This window comes from Salvelinus sp. IW2-2015, linkage group LG18, assembly GCF_002910315.2.
Source record: "Salvelinus sp. IW2-2015 linkage group LG18, ASM291031v2, whole genome shotgun sequence".
Classification (NCBI taxonomy): Eukaryota; Metazoa; Chordata; class Actinopteri; order Salmoniformes; family Salmonidae; genus Salvelinus; species Salvelinus sp. IW2-2015.
Window position 1 is genome coordinate 11755544 of NC_036858.1, and position 16859 is coordinate 11772402.

Sequence of the window (16859 nt, forward strand, 5' to 3'; positions counted from 1 at the left end):
CTGCCTGTATCATCACCACACCATTAAGACTACCACCTACCTGTATCATTACCACACCATTAATACTACCACCTACCTGTATCATTACCACACCATTAAGACTACCACCTACCTGTATCATTACCACACCATTACGACTACCACCTACCTGTATCATTACCACAACATTAATACTACCACCTGTATCATTACCACACCATTAATACTACCACCTACCTGTATCATTACCACAACATTAATACTACCACCTGTATCATTACCACACCATTAAGACTACCTCGTTTCAAACTGTCCACATTCTTAGTTCAACCTATTGACAGGTGATAGAAGTCTAACCTCAGGTTCAACTCCAAACCATACCACTCCTCACCAGTAGGGGTCCTATTCTAACCTAAGTGACCTGCCACACCTTGGGAAGTGAACCACTGAGGCGCTGCCACTTAATAGCTGCTACTCATTGTGTTTCAATCTGGACATGGGACAAGAAAGTTGTCACAGGGGACCTACAGTACGTGTGTGTGTCCACGTCTTCGACCCCCGTCTCACTGGTTCTGTAACACAGTGTGTATTCCAAATGGCACCCTATTCCCTATATAGTGCACTACTTTATACTACAGACCTATTCCCTATGTAGTGCACTACTTTTGACCAGAGCCCTATTCCCTATATATAGTGCACTACGTTTGACCAGAGCCCATAGGGAATAGGGTGCCATTTTGCGAATCAAACAGTGTTGGCCCAATACTGCGGCTAAAGGGCTAGCAGGATGTGTACAGTAGGATTACCTTCCATTGTCCATTGTTACAGGGACTGCCTGTCTGTACTGACTGTGGCAGATTGGCTGGGCTTCCATGAAGAGCTGGGGAAATACCCAGCCCCAGGAACACACAGTTAAGAGGTAAAAATAAAACACAAAAGCAGAAGTGAAGCTTCCAGGGATACTTTCCCCACCACAACAAGTTCCTCGTGAAAAAACAAGACAGGTCAGCTAAGGTAGAGATGGAGACTAGGTCAAAGGCCCAATGACCAAGTAGGGCTAGACTTGCCTATATTAGCCAAGCTATATTAACCAAGCTATATTAACCAAGCTATATTGGCCAAACTATATTGGCCAAACTAATCTAATATGCACATTTATGAATGGCTGAAGTCAATGGTAAGTGTGTGCCATTTCCAGTTATTGCTTATCCCTTCAAACGTGTCCCTTCCTAAACACGTAGTCCGATTAATCCAAACACAACAGTTTTTCCCGCCCTGTTCCCAACTGGATATGATGAATTGAATTTGTTCTATCAATAAGCTGCGTGATCATCCCCCCCCCCCCCCCCCCCCCCTCCTTTTAGTCCCAATCTGCAGCAGGAGCAGGTGTTGCAGGTTACCAGAGCCAGTTCATCCCTTCCAGACCAGGCTGCATCTGGTCACCTGTCCTTGACTCTAGCTCACCTGTGACCCTGGGAAAGTGTACTACCTAAAAGCCAAGATCTCTTGACCAAGACAGCAGTAGTAGGTTACTACACACATACAGGGACGTTTAAAGGATGATGCTACATGGATGAAGCTTAATGGATGATGCTACATGGATGATGCTTAATGGATGAGGCTACATGGATGAGGCTTAATAGATGAGGCTTAATAGATGAGGCTTAATGGATGATGCTACATGGATGATGCTACATGGATGATGCTACATGGATGATGCTACATGGATGAAGCATAATGGATGATTCTACATGGATGAAGCTTAATGGATGATGCTACATGGATGAGGCTCATGGATGAGGCTACATGGATGAGGCTTAATAGATGAGGCTTAATAGATGATGCTACATGGATGAGGCTACATGGATGATGCTACATGGATGATGCTACATGGATGAGGCTTAATGGATGAGGCTACATGGATGAGGCTTATAGATGAGGCTTAATAGTATGAGGCTTAATAATGATGCTACATGGATGAGGCTACATGGATGATGCTACATGGATGATTCTACATGGATGATGCTACATGGATGAGGCTTAATGGATGATTCTACATGGATGAGGCTTAATGGATGATGCTTAATGGATGATTCTACATGGATGAGGCTTAATGGATGATTCTACATGGATGATGCTTCTCGGCACAATTCGCTTCCATCTAATTCCTGTGTCAGTTCTGATGAGAGGAAAGAGGGGAGAAAGCAAATGTTCCCTACTCTATAGAAACACACCCACTGTGTCCCAGACTGCTGTTGAGGCTGGGAGGTGTCGTGAGAACAATCGCCCTCGAGTCCATTAGCCTATCAATTAATCATGCTGCTGCATGCTCCTCTGAAGACAGACAGACAGGACCCCCTGTCGGTCTACACCTCGTGGTCCTTTGTGTTGTGCCTTTCCATCCCTCTGTAGCAACCTTGTTGATTGATTGTTGCATTGATACTTTGAACAAACACATTCGCATGAAACAATATTTGGCACATAACCACTCCATGGAACTCAGCTAAAGTGAAAATATTTGGACATAAGGACAATTGTTGTGATAATACATTTGACAATTAAACAACACCCTTTATTTTCCTCAAATAAAAAAATGCTACACCCGTCAAGGTGATAGCATGCTACTGTATCGATAAATACCAGTAACGTACATTGTTACAAGCCTGCTCGTTGTCGTCTAAAAACAATGCACAATTTCTTACAACAAAGTGCAAGAGTAGTATAACAATGACTTAAAGTAGTATACCAGACGTAAACCAAAAATTCGTACCTTTCCCGTTTTTGTCCATGTCGCCTAGATAACTCCTGGGTGTGTACTTCTCCTGTGTTCTTCCCCGTGACAATAGAAAAGCACGTCCGCGCCTCTCCTCCAAGCGCTCCTTGTTTCCTTTCCGTGTGTGATGGGACAGACGCCGATTCTAGCTGTCAAGAAACATAGGAGACGAGATGGACACAGATAGTAGCCAATCACAGTCGTAGCTTACATGGGCTTGCCCAATCACAGCGAATAATAGAAGGGGTCTTTGGTCATTTATTTTTAAATATCTATACTAGTTAGTGCCTTTGAGAACGCGGACAACTATCAACATCAAGGTACAGTAGTAATACAGAATGGACGTATTCTCAACCTACTGTCTGGTTTACTCGGCAGGCCATATGAAACCATTATGAATCAAATGACAACAATGATTCATTGAATGATTCACTCCCTCTCATCAGCACCTGTTTCAACATAATGTATTCACTTCGTAGGAAAATGATTCAGTAGCAAGACTCTCCGTCCCGGACAGACGTGTACCAGCGCAACAAATTAGAAAACTTGAGATCAAATTAAATATTTGTTTACAAGACCTACTTCTAATGTCCTGTTCTAATTCAGTTTTGAGACAGACTAAACGGGTATCAACCAATAAGGATGTTGTATCCTTGTCTGGAATAACTAGTTTCCTCACACCATACTGAAGAGTAGACTGTCACGTAAAAACTTAGCTACTCTCAATTGATACTACTGTGACACATTAGTTTGTCTGAGAACAACACAAAATAGATTTCAGTGACAGCTCAGACAACCATCCAAACAGTCAGCATTCTGACATTCCAATGCAGCCGTTTTTATCTCAATATCAAATAATTTATGGGTAACAATTAAGTACCTTAATGTGATTGTTTTCCATAATAATTGCTAAAAAAAAGCTTCTTAGCAAAGAGTAATTTCTCAAGCAATAATTTAGCTAGGACTGTCTGGGAGTGGTCTGAGTAGGTAGGGGAACACTGATAACTAGCCATTATTGGCAGAGAAGTTTGGAACTCTCTTTCTTATTGGTCTATTAACTAATTTAATCGCCTGATGACATCACCAGGGAGGCCAAAATTCCATCCCACCAAAACAGGCAGACATTTCAGACGGACTTTTCATACAGCTCTTACACTAAAACGACATGATCATTATTTTCACAATTTTACAGTATTATTCCAAGCTCATAGTATGAAAATATACATAAAGAACAGGAAAATCACGTTTTTGACTGATTGCACTGAGACTTTAAGTTACCATAAAAACACAGAACATGTCAAAAGAAATGGTACTGAATGAAACATTTATTTAAAGATGGACATCAGTATTTCTTGCAAACCAGTGAAGCAAAATAAGAAAAAAACTAAACAAAAGCTAAACAAAAGGCTTAGATATAATTTCAACCCATTTCTTCATCCTCTTATCGTCCTCCACTGAGCCACAACTACACTGAACAAAAATGTAAACGCAACATGTAAAGTGTTGGTCCCATGTTTCATGAGCTGAAATAAAATATTGCAGAAATGTTTTTCCCTCTCTAAATTTGAGCACAAATTTGTTTACATCCTTGTTAGTGCGCATTTCTCCTTTGCCAAGATCATCCATCCACCTGACACGTGTGGAAAATCAAGAAGCTGATAAAACAGCATGATCATTACACAGGTGCACCTTGTGCTGGGGACAATAAAAGTCCACTCTAAAATGTGCAGTTTTGTCACACAACACAGATGTCACAACACAGTTTTGAGGGAGTGTGCAATTGGCAGCAATTTCCAGAGTTGTTGAATGTTCATTTCTCTACCAACGTCCTTTTAGAGAATTTGGCAGTACGTCCAACCGGCCTCAAAACCGCAGCCCACATGTAACCACACCACCCCAGGACCTCCACATCCAGCTTCTTTATCTGCGTGATCCTCTGACGGGGTGCTGAGGAGTATTTCCGTTGTTAATAAAGCCCTTTTGTGGGGGAAAAACTAATTCTGATTGGCTGGGCCTGGCTCCCCAGTGGGTGGGCGTGTCTCCCAAGAGGGTGGGCCTATGCCCTCCCGGGCCCACCCATGGCTGCACCATTGCCCAGTCATGTGAAATTAATAGATTAGGACCTAATGAATTTATTTCAATTGACTGATTTCATTATATGACCTGTAACTCAGTAAAATCTTAGAAATCGTTGCATGTTGCGTTTATATTTTTGTTCAGTGTACATAAAATCACAGCATATGGTATCCATTGGTTACACAGTTCTTTGTATGTCCACATCATATAATTAGGAATTAGAATACTTATTTAGTAGGATCTTAAAGGTTTACACAGAGAATGCAAAACAAAAGATGACAGAACCAAATTCATTTGAACATATTCTTCATATTGCAAAACAGCAACGCCAGCCTCATTCTAATTGTGCGCTTGGAGAGAGGAGGCTTTGCGTTAAGCCGAGCCGTTAACTTAAAAGAAGGAATCAAATCCTATTTGATAAAGACTAATCATTCCATAACATTTGGGTCAATGCAATATTATAAAGGGATATTCTACAACAACAAAAAGTAGCCTACGGCACTTTTCTGTGACTGTTGTGGCGCAATGGGTACACCTGTATACAGAACGGTATTCATAAATACCTTTTATTACAATCAAACAAGCAAAAACATGGGTAGTCACTCATTGACAAGATGTTAAGTCTTATTATGTCTCTATATTAAAGGCAGAACAACAATAAATCAGATTGCATCTATGGGCAGCTTGCTCTGATGTCCTGTACTATAAAGTTGTATAGTATATAAATCCAACACTATATTGACCTAGATGTGAGGGAGACTCGCTGCTGTTTACGCTGTGTGGAAGGCCTGTTTGTCTAAAAAGATGATGAAAGGGGCTCTGGTTGTGCAATCTGGCCTAGCTTGAACTATCTGGTCTATCTGAGCTCTGTTGATCTGGCCTGACCTACGAGCAAGACAGAATGAACTTGCCCCTAGACACTGACTGATCTACGGGCAGTTTTGCATTTCCCCCTAATGGTTAAGGTTAGGATCTGGAGAATTAAATCCGATCCTAGATCTGTATCTAAGGGTTCGGAGCTCAGACCTGGCTGGATATGTGGTCCTTAGTTTCTGCCTTCCGGGGAACACTATGGTTTCCACAGCTGTTCAAATAAGACAACAAACACAGTCTTTCCCAACAACCCTCCATGGTGGGAAAACCCTCCTCACCATTGATAACGTTACATCAACATTCTTTCAATGTTACAATAATGTTGTATCGGTGAGCCACTTTGCCAGAGGGTCAACAAGCCCCAAAGGTCATTTGACTTAACCAATCAGAGTCTGGTTTGAACTGTATTCATTGTAATATGCCATCTAGCTGACACTTTTATCCAATCGATGTACGGTCATACGTGCATACATTTTTTAAATTATTTTTTAATTATTTTATTTAAACTAACTGTACAACTTAACTACACACGCATTCATACACAAATCACTCTTCCAAACTCAACTTTATAAATCATAGTTCGATAAAGCAGACACTAGATTTCAGACAATGCATTTTGCAACTTTATCGCCATTCACATTCAACGAGGCACACTCAAGCACTTCAATTTGCGGTGGTTTCTTTTGTTTCGATAAAGCACTTTAATTGCAGATTGACATTAGAAATCAGACAGAAGACATGAGCTTATATTTAGTCTTACTTACAGAAGGAGCTAAATTAAATTTGATATGAATTCAGATTGACTGTATTTTTGCCACTATACCTCCCCATTAGATTTAAAGATACCATCCACATCCTCCCTTGAAATGTCTATAAATACATTTTGAACATTAAAGCAGCTGAATTGGGCTTTTCATCGGACAAAAGTTGTGTTGTGTGTGTAAAAGAATGAACCAAAATGAAAGAACAAAATGAGCAACAACATCGAGAAAACAAGTACACACTTTCATGCATTTCCATTGTAGATGACCTCAATCTCTCATATGCATGTGCTAAGGGCAACATATACCTTGGCTTGCATAACAAACTCTGAGACAAATATATACAGTATGTGTCACATACTGCTTACAGTTGAATGATTGGTTGAGCTTCCGGAGACGAAGCAAAGCCAATGTATGTGACAGTTGATGCCAAATGGGTTATAAAGAACAAACATAGAAAGGGTTAATTGTCTATCACAGAAAGAGGTATAGATAGAGCTCATTATTAATTAATTAAGCAATACTTAACTCGTTATGCTTCAGTGCTGCTGCAGGTCTGTGTTAGATAGTGTGGTAACAACGAACAGATAAGCGTGGCATAATAAGTGTCTTAACTCATCTGAAAATGATCTGAAAGCATTAATAAAAAAACGTCTGACAATGATTCCACAAGTCAAAAATAGCTTACAAAAATAATGTTTTTTTTGTTGATGGGAGGGCATGTACATAAAAGTGTCTGGCAATGTGGTGTTTGACAACATGACTTGAAAGAACCTGATGCTCTACACATCTGCTATGGGTGTCAGTGGTGCCAATGCTAGAGCCGGTACCCATGATTCTTGCTGCTGTCCCTGATCCAACCTCAACTCTCCTATCTTCACTGATTTACGAGTGGCTTGTTGTAACAAATCACAGCTATCAAATAAACTACCAACTTAAAACATATTTTCTTATTTTTACTTAAGATTTCTCTCCATTTTTATGAAGAGAAAACAAACACAAATATAGTAAGGTGCTTTGACGTTTTCTGACGTCAAACTGTAGTAGTTTCCTATCCCTGTCTTTGGCCTTGTCATGCAGCAGTGTTATGAGTAGCCATGCCCTCCACTGCTGTAAAATGATACATCTGTTGTTCAGATATGAGACTATAATCTGTGGTGGGTTAGAGGCTAGAACAGGCTACAGTGGGGAAAGGGAGGTTAAGGAATGAAAATGAAGGAAAGAAAAGGAGATGGAGTGAGAAATTGTAAGATGAGAGGTAAGGAGAGGTGGGATGAGAGAGCAGAGAGAGAGAGGAGAGAGAGAGAAAAAGAGAGAGAAAGAGAAAGAGAGAGAGACGTTAAACAAGACACGGTAGATAAGGAAAGATGAAGCAAGAGAGTGAGACCTTAGAAAAACAGTGAAAGGAACGATAAAAGAGGGAAGAACTAAACCGTCCCTAGTGGAGACAAACACAGTAAAAGGAACACACATGAAACCAGTGAGAAACACAGAAACAAAGAGAAAAAAGCCTGCACATGAATTCTAGAAAAGCTGCTAAGGGACAGCGGGATGTAGAACTCACATAGAGGGATTAGAGGAGAAGAGGCTTGGAGGAGGAGTGGTGTCACGGACCATGTAAATGCATCTCCCTTACCTCCCTTAAAGGTGATCACAGTAACATTCAGACCACTCGCATACAAAAGCTATAGGTGACAAACATCGCCTCAACGTTGGATGTCGGTTACAGCGACATTGTGAAACCATTTCCATTGAGTACCCCCACCACTCCTCATTCTGGCTGAGATGAGATGTTTCTCAGTTGTAACGGTGCATATGTAGATTATTTCAGATGTTTTTCTTCTTCTTCTGTCTTCCTTTCTTCCAGACAGGACAGACGTTGTAGACCGGAGATGTTATCATTATTTTTCTCCCGTTCTCCTGCTCGGCTTTAGAAAAGGCGTGCCTTCTTTTTCATGTCGTTCTTCTTCCACAGGGCCATGCGGTCAAACTGATTCAGGGTCATCCCAAACACATGGTGGAAGTCCTCTGGGGAGAGGTGTCTCTGGAAGAAACACACATACAACAAGATTTGTTTATATTCTTTCGAATGACAAGACAGAGAGAATCTGTGAAAGCAGCAGAGTGGAAAGACACTACATGGCCAACAACTATGTGGACACCCCTTCAAATTACGATGCTACATCTGTAGATACACTACATGCAATACACACTGTGTGGACACCCCTTCAAATTACGATCTTACATCTGTAGATACACTACATGGCCAAAACTATGTGGACACCCCTTAAAATTACAATCCTAGATCTGTAGATACACTATATATACAAAAGTATGTGGACACCCCTTCAAATTAGTGGATTCTGCTATTTCCGCCACACCCGTTGCTGACAGGTGTATAACATCGACCACACAGCCATGCAATCTCCATAGACAAACATTGGCAGTAGAATGGCCTTACTGAAGAGCTCAGGGACTTTCAACGCAGCACCGTAATACGATGACACCTTTCCAACAAGTCAGTTCGTCAAATTTCTACCCTGCTAGAGCTGCCCCCGGTCAACTGTAAGTGCTGTTATTGTGAAGTGGAAACGTCTCGGAGCAAAGGCTCAGCTGTGAAGTGTTAGGCCACATAAGCTCACAGAATGGGACCGCCGAGTGCTGAAGCGCGTAGTGCGTAAAAATCATCTGTCCTCGGTTACAACACTCACTACCGAGTTCCACACTGCCTCTGGAAGCAACGTCAGCACATTAACTCCATGCGCAATGCCAAGCGTCGGCTGGAGTGGTGTAAAGCTCGCCGCCATTGGACTCTGGAGCAGTGGAAACGCGTTCTCTGGAGTGATGAATCACACTTCACCATCTGGTAGTCCGACAGACAAATTTGGGTTTGGCGGATGCCAGGAGAACACTACCTGCCTGAATGCATAGTGCCTACTGTAAAGTCTGGTGGAGGATGAATAATGTTCTGGGGCTGTTTTTCATGGTTCAGGCTCTTTAATTCCGGTGAAGGGAAATCTTAATGCTACAGCATACGACATTCTAGCCAATTCTGTGCTTCCAACTTTGTGGCAACAGTTTGGGGAAGGCCCTTTCCTGTTTCAGCATGACAATGCCCCCGCGCACAAAGCGAGGTCCATACAGAAATGGTTTGTTGAGATCAGTGTGGAAGAATTTAATTGGCCTGTAAAGAGTGCCCGACCTCACTAATGCTGTTGTGGCTGAATGGAACAAAGTCCCCGCAGCAATGTTCCAACATCTAGTGGAAACCTTCCCAGAAGAGTGGAGGCTGTTATAGCAGCAAAGGGGGGACCAACTCGATTTAATTCCCATGATTTTGGAATGAGATGTTCGATGAGCAGGTGACCACATACTTTTGATCAGGTAGTGTATGACACAGAGAGAGAGAGATACTATCAAATATACAGAGTTCACTTTTATCAGCACACACAGTCGTAATTGACATATGTGTCAGTAGCTACAGTATTAACCACAGTGTCTCATCTACTCTCTATTGACACCAGCCTGTTTAAGAGTCCATCTCTTGTGAAATACACTCTTGAGTGCGGTCCACTCACTCAACCCCTCTAGCAAGAGGATCCCCTCCCCTACAAACTCAGACTAACACACACACACACACACACACACACACACACACACACACACACACACACACACACACACACACACACACACGATTGGGGAGTAATTGGTCAGCTACATTACCAACAAAAATATTGTAATCAGATTACAGATACTTTTGAAAAACCAGATGATTACTTCTTGGATTACTTTTAAAATATATTATGACACCTTTCTGTTTTGACAAAAAAGGTGCAAGTTTAAGTTTGTTCCACCTGAGTGAGTCTGACTGCTAGTCAGAGACCACTATGATGACACACCAAATGATGACCACCAATCAGAGACCACTATTATGACACACCAAATGATGACCACCAATCAGAGACCACTATGATGACACATCAAAATGATGACCACATTAGGCCCCAGCGCACGCCAGGACAAATTAGAGACCATATTATGACACACCAACTGATGACCACCAATCAGAGACCATTATGATGACCACCAATCAGAGACACTATTATGACACACCAAATGATGACCACCAATCAGAGACCACTATTATGACACACAAATGCGTTTGCGGTGGTGAAAAAGTAACCAATCGTCATAAAGATACCGTAAGTGGAAAACGACACAAATAAAAGTGAAGTCACCCAGTAAAATACCACTTAAAAGTGAACGCTATAAATATTTTTCAAATACCTTATAGGAGCCCTATCCTGCAGTCAAATGACCTACTGGCCTCATGGGTGGATAAGATATTCATATTTTTCAACTCTATATCTGACATGGTACTCTCTTTTTTTAAGCCCATAACCATGTGGTGTGAGGTTATATACTTTTGTTTCAAAGTAGATTTGTTTAATTCTACCAAGAAACACTCTGTGTGAACCTATTTAGGCCCAGTGCAGTAAAAGTCAAGCAAACCAGACAGCACACTGTCTTGTGTTTGTATTTATTTGCAGATAGCCAGTGGGGCACACTCCAACACTCAGACATCATTTAACAAACAAAGCATGTTGTGTTTAGTGAGCCACCAGATCAGAGGCAGTAGGGATGACTAGGTAATGTTCTCTTGATAATGCAGGTGACTGGAGCAATTTTCCTGCCTGCTAAGCATTTCAATTGTAGCGAGTACTTTCGGCGTGTCAGGCATCACATTCGTTAGAATGAATGTCGGACGCAGCGCAGCGAATGTTGAGTTCCACATCATTCTTAATAGTGAAACTTAACAAAATAATAATGAACAACGACTACAGCAGTGCTAACATACACGTACTCAAATACAAACAATATCCCATAAACCCTCAGCTGGAAAAAATGCTACTTAAGTATGATCCCCAATTAGAGACAACGATACCAGCTGCCTCTAATTGGGATATCATACCAAGCACCAACATAGAAAAAACAACCTAGAAACCCACATAGAAAATATAAACTAGACAAACCCCTAGTCACGCCCTGACCTACTCTACCATAGAAAATAAAGGCTTTCTATGGTCGGACGTGAGTCAGAGAAAATGTATGGAGTAAAAAGTGAAGTAAAGGTAATAATTTGTCAAAAATATAAATAGTACAGTAAAGTACAGATAAAACCCAAATATGACTTAAGTAGTACTTTATATCACTGTGGTGTTGATGGATCCTTTGATGAAATCCACACACACACACACACACACACACACACACACACCACACACACACACACACACACACACACACAACACCCATCACAACACACACACACCACACCAACACACACCAACACACACACTCACACACACACACACACACACACCACACAGAGGAGAGAGAGAGAAAGCACTGTTGTGGTTTTGGCCATGAACATGGTTCCCTCACCACCACACCCACTCCTTCCCCCAGAGGAGCAGAGCAGAGCTGGGGCCTGACTTGGACACACTCTGTCTGGGGTGAGCACAGAGGGACAGAGGGCTTGATCTGGAGGGTTAGCATTTCTCCCTAACCCTAACACCTAAGACTGAAGGACTGGGCCTACTAGGAGCTTCATCCTCTTAACATGTATTTACAACCTGCTTTTGTGATTATTATTTAGTGTTTACAGTTTTTTTCAATTGCTAACAAGCATCGGTCACTACTGAAGCCCCATTTTCAAAACTCTTCACACAGTCTGCATTACCAACATGCATCTTGGCCAAACAGTTAATCTTACCTCCAAAACTCGCTCAAACCACCAAAACACTTCATACATGTCTCAAAATAAGCTCGATCGACCATAACACTGGCAACAGTTCTCACTCAGAAAGCATACGTTGTCACTCATAACACACTGACCTCAAACACACTGACAACGGGGAGCATTACATCAATTAGGAACTTTTCTATTTGAAGCGTGAATGATTTTTCACATAAATCAGTATTTCATTATAGAATAAGAACACCTTTTCACTTTATTGACTGTACTAAAGTAGATGTAACAAGAATGAATCAAAAATGCAGCAATTTGCTTCAAAATACTTTATTTTTTCTATATCTTTGCATATAGTAATTTACTTGTGACAAATAAAAAGTTACATTTTTTAACTGAAATTCCAGGGCTGGAATAATAATATTAAAAAACCGTCAACAACATGTATAGTATAACACTCATACTGTACAGTACTGTGAGAGTTCTAGTTATCATCAACATGTATAGTATAACACTCATACTGTACAGTACTGTGAGGGTTCTAGTTATCATCAACATGTATAATATAATCACTCATACTGTACAGTACTGTGAAGGTTCTAGTTATCATCAACATGTATAATATAATCACTCATACTGTACAGTACTGTGAGGGTTCTAGTTCTCCCTCTCTCCTCCATTTGGCCACAAGTTCTCATCAACATCACATCTTGTGTCTTCTCTGGTGATGCATCTTGGAAAGTATATTCTGGAATGTCTAGTCCAACCCTGGTGGTCTTCAGGAGAAGTGTCTCCACACCCTGGCAGTCTTCAGGAGAAGTGTCTCCACACCCTGGCAGTCTTCAGGAGAAGTGTCTCTACACCCTGGCAGTCTTCAGGAGAAGTGTCTCTACCCCGGCAGTCTTCAGGAGAGAAGTGTTCCCTCCTAACACCCTGGCAGTCTTCAGGAGAAGTGTCTCCACACGCCTGGCAGTCATCAGCGAGGAATGTCTCCATCACCCTGGCAGTCTTCAGGAGAAGTGTCTCCACACCCTGGCAGTCTTCAGGAGAAGTGTCTCCACACCCTGGCAGTCTTCAGGAGAAGTGTCTCCACACCCTGGCAGTCTTCAGGGAGAGTGTCCCACACCCTGGCAGTCTTCAGGAGAAGTGTCTCTACAACCCGTGGCAGTCTTCAGGAGAAGTGTCTCACACCCTGCAGTCTCGGAGAAGTGTCCCACCCCTGGCAGATCTTCAGGAGAAGTGTCTCCACACCCTGGCAGTCTTCAGGAGAAGTGTCTCCACACCCTGGCAGTCTTCAGGAGAAGTGGTCTCCCACACCTGCAGTCTTCAGGAGAAGTGTCTCTACATCCTGGCAGTCTTCATGGAGAAGTGTCTCTACAGGTCCCTGGCAGTCTCAGGAGAAGTGTCTCCACACCCTGGCAGTCTTCAGGAGAAGTGTCTGCACACCCTGGCAGTCTTCAGGAGAAGTGTCTCCACAGCGAAGGGCACCGACGTGGGCACGTCCTTCAGGAGAAGTGTCTCCACACCCTGGCAGTCTACAGGAGAAGTGTCCCCACACCCTGGCAGTCTTCAGGAGAAGTGTCTCCACACCCTGGCAGTCTACAGGAGAAGTGTCTCCACACCCTGGCAGTCATCAGGAGAAGTGCCTATACACCCTGGCAGTCTTCAGGAGAAGTGTCTCCACACCCCGCATTCATGGCATCCAGTACGGACATCTGGTCATGTGGATGGTGGTCATAAACCTTCCACCTCCAAGCAGAGAAAAACTCCTCTATGGGGTTTAGGAAGGGGGAGTATGGAGGCAGGAATAGTACTGACATCCTGGGATGTGCAGCAAACCAGTCTGTGACTGCAGCAGAGTGGTGGAATGTCACATTATCCCACACAACAACGAAGGTAGGGGAGTTTCTTGCCCCTCTCTCCTCCGCTGGCACAAGTCGATTATGCAGCTCATCAAGAAAATAACTGAGCCTCTCTGTATTGTAGGGGCCAATGAGTGGTTTGTGTAACAGCAAACCGTCGTTGGACAGTGCAGCACATTGTGATGTTAACTCCTCTCTGGCCTGGGACATCCACGGTTGCTCTCTGTCCAATCACATTTCTTGCCCTGCGGCGTGTTTTTGCCAGGTTGAATCCAGCTTTATCCACAAAGATGAATGTATGCACAGTTTGCCTGGCTTCCATCTCCACTACTCTCTAAAATACAGTAAATCCACAGTTTTACAGTACTTTACATTATGCATAGCTGTGTATGTACCCTGTTTGGTTATTGAACAGACATCTTACCTGGACATATTGATACCGGAGTTCTTTCACACCGTTTCTGCTTCATCCTTATCTTATGTTTCTCTATGACTCTGGCAACAGTTAATCTGACCATATTCACATTCCCAACAGTGATGTTGTCTGTCGTTGATCTGACCATATTCACATTCCCAACAGTGATGTTGTCTGTCGTTGATCTGNGATCTGACCATATTCACAGTCCCAACAGTGATGTTGTCTGTCGTTGATCTGACCATATTCACATTCCCAACAGTGATGTTGTCTGTCGTTGATCTTACCCGTTTCACATTCCCAACAGTGATGTTGTCCCCCCGCACTCTGTCCCGAATTTCCCTCAGTTTTATTGCATTGTTGCCAATTACCATGTCAACGATGGTAATTTCCTGCGCCTCTGATAATATTCTGTTTTCTATGTTGGTAACTGCAGAAATGCACGTTTTGGAAACAGTGTGTTAGCATTTGAAAACATGCTGCAAATATATAGTTTTTACAGGTGGTGGAGTATGAATGAGAAAAAAGTTCATGATTTCGGAGAATGTTGTCGTTGGATGCATTGTGTGTGAAAGCAATGAAAAAATGATTCACAGTTTGGTCCACATACACTTCTGTTTCGCTGACTGTGTGAAGAATTTTGACAATGTGACTTCAGTTTTGACCGATGCATGAAAAAAACTGGAAATATGTATTTACATTTCTTTTGAAATATATTGGAGATAAGTGCTATATGATGCCCAACATATGCTTATAATGCTTAGCTATCCTCTGGTCCAAATATAGACCTACTGTCACGTTCTGACCAGTTATTGTGTGTTTTACTTGTTTTAGTGTTGGTCAGGACGTGAGCTGGGTGGGCATTCTATGTTGTGTGTCTAGTTTGTCCATTTCTATGTATGCCTAATATGGTTCTCAGAGGCAGGTGTTTGTCATTGTCTCTGATTGGGAACCATATTTAGGTGGCTTGTTTTGTGTTGGGGTTTGTGGGTGGTTGTTTTCTGTCTTTGTGTTCTGCACCAGATAGGACTGTTTTCGGTTTTCACATTTATTGTTTTGTTGCTTGTAGTGTTCACGTTATTCTCTTTATTAAACATGTTGAACACTAGCCGCGCTGCGTTTTGGTGCTCTCCTTCATCCCAGGAAGAAAGACGTAACTGTCACGATCGTGTGGTTGAGAGACGGACCAAAACGCAGCATTTGGAAAATAAGCCATCTTCCTTTTATTAACACCACGAAGATGAACACGACACAAAACACTATACAAACTAACAAAACAACAAAACGACCGTGAAGCTACAAACGTTGTGCACATACATACAGGCTACAAACGTTCTACATAGACAATTTCCCACAAATACCTAAAGCCTATGGCTCCCTTAAATATGGCTCCCAATCAGAGACAACTATGACCAGCTGTCTCTGATTGAGAACCAAATCAGGCAGCCATAGACTTTTCTAAACACCTACCCTCAACCATAGACTATACTAGACACATACACTAAACCATAGACTATTCTAGACACATCCACTCAACACAAACCCATACACTCTAACAAATCCCCCTAGACACTCCAAACCACCCAAGACAATACAAAAACACAAACCTAACCCCATGTCACACCCTGACCTAACTAAAATAATAAAGAAAACAAAGAATACTAAGGCCAGGGCGTGACAAGGGGAATACGCCCGGGCTATGTAGGCGAACGGGGACACCATGCGTAAGGTGGTGCCATGTAAGCCGGCCGAGGAAGATGGTACTGGTGGCAGATAGGTAGAGCGGCTTCATGGCACTTGTCAATGCTCAATCTAGCCTACCAGTGCGGGAGGTGGAATACCGCATGGGCTATGCACACGTACAGGAGACACGTGCGCTCTACTGCGTACAGGTGTCTGCCCGTACTCCGCTCTCCCACGGTTAGCCTGGAAGTGGGGCGCAGGTCTCCTACCTGCCTTGGCCCCTACCTCCTAGCCCCCCCAAGAAATTTTGTGGGTAGTACTCACGGGGCTTCCAGCCTTGCCTCCGTGCTGCCTCCTCATATCAGGTTGAGCCAAGGTCCCTTTCCATCCAATTCGTCCTCCATCTCCAGAAATCCTGTGTAGGTGGGTCCTGTCTGCGTTTCACACGCTGCTTGGTCTTTGGTGGGAAATTCTGTACGATCGTGTGGGTTGAGAGACGGACCAAAACGCAGCATTTGGAAAATAAGCCATCTTCCTTTTATTAACACCACGAAGATGAACACGAACAAAACACTATACAAACTAACAAACAACAAAACGACCGTGAAGCTACAAACGTTGTGCACATACATACAGGCTACAAACGTTCTACATAGACAATTTCCCACAAATACCTAAAGCA

At 42.6% G+C, this 16859-nt stretch overlaps 2 protein-coding genes across 2 annotated transcripts in view; both read right to left on the reverse strand.

Annotated features, from left to right (window-relative positions):
• Window positions 1–2866, reverse strand: part of LOC111977605 (actin filament-associated protein 1-like) — a 127110-nt gene extending 124244 nt beyond the window's left edge. Inside the window, exon 1 of the mRNA XM_070448187.1 lies at window positions 2750–2866. Within this exon, the coding sequence (XP_070304288.1) occupies window positions 2750–2768 (19 nt within the window). The 5' untranslated portion in view covers window positions 2769–2866. The remainder of the gene's footprint in view (window positions 1–2749) is intronic.
• Window positions 2867–4059: 1193 nt separating this feature from the next.
• The window catches only part of LOC111978116 (uncharacterized), a 104833-nt gene continuing 92033 nt past the window's right edge, over window positions 4060–16859 (reverse strand). The window contains 1 exon segment of the mRNA XM_070448188.1: window positions 4060–8506. Coding sequence (XP_070304289.1) covers window positions 8393–8506 — 114 coding nt within the window. The 3' untranslated portion in view covers window positions 4060–8392.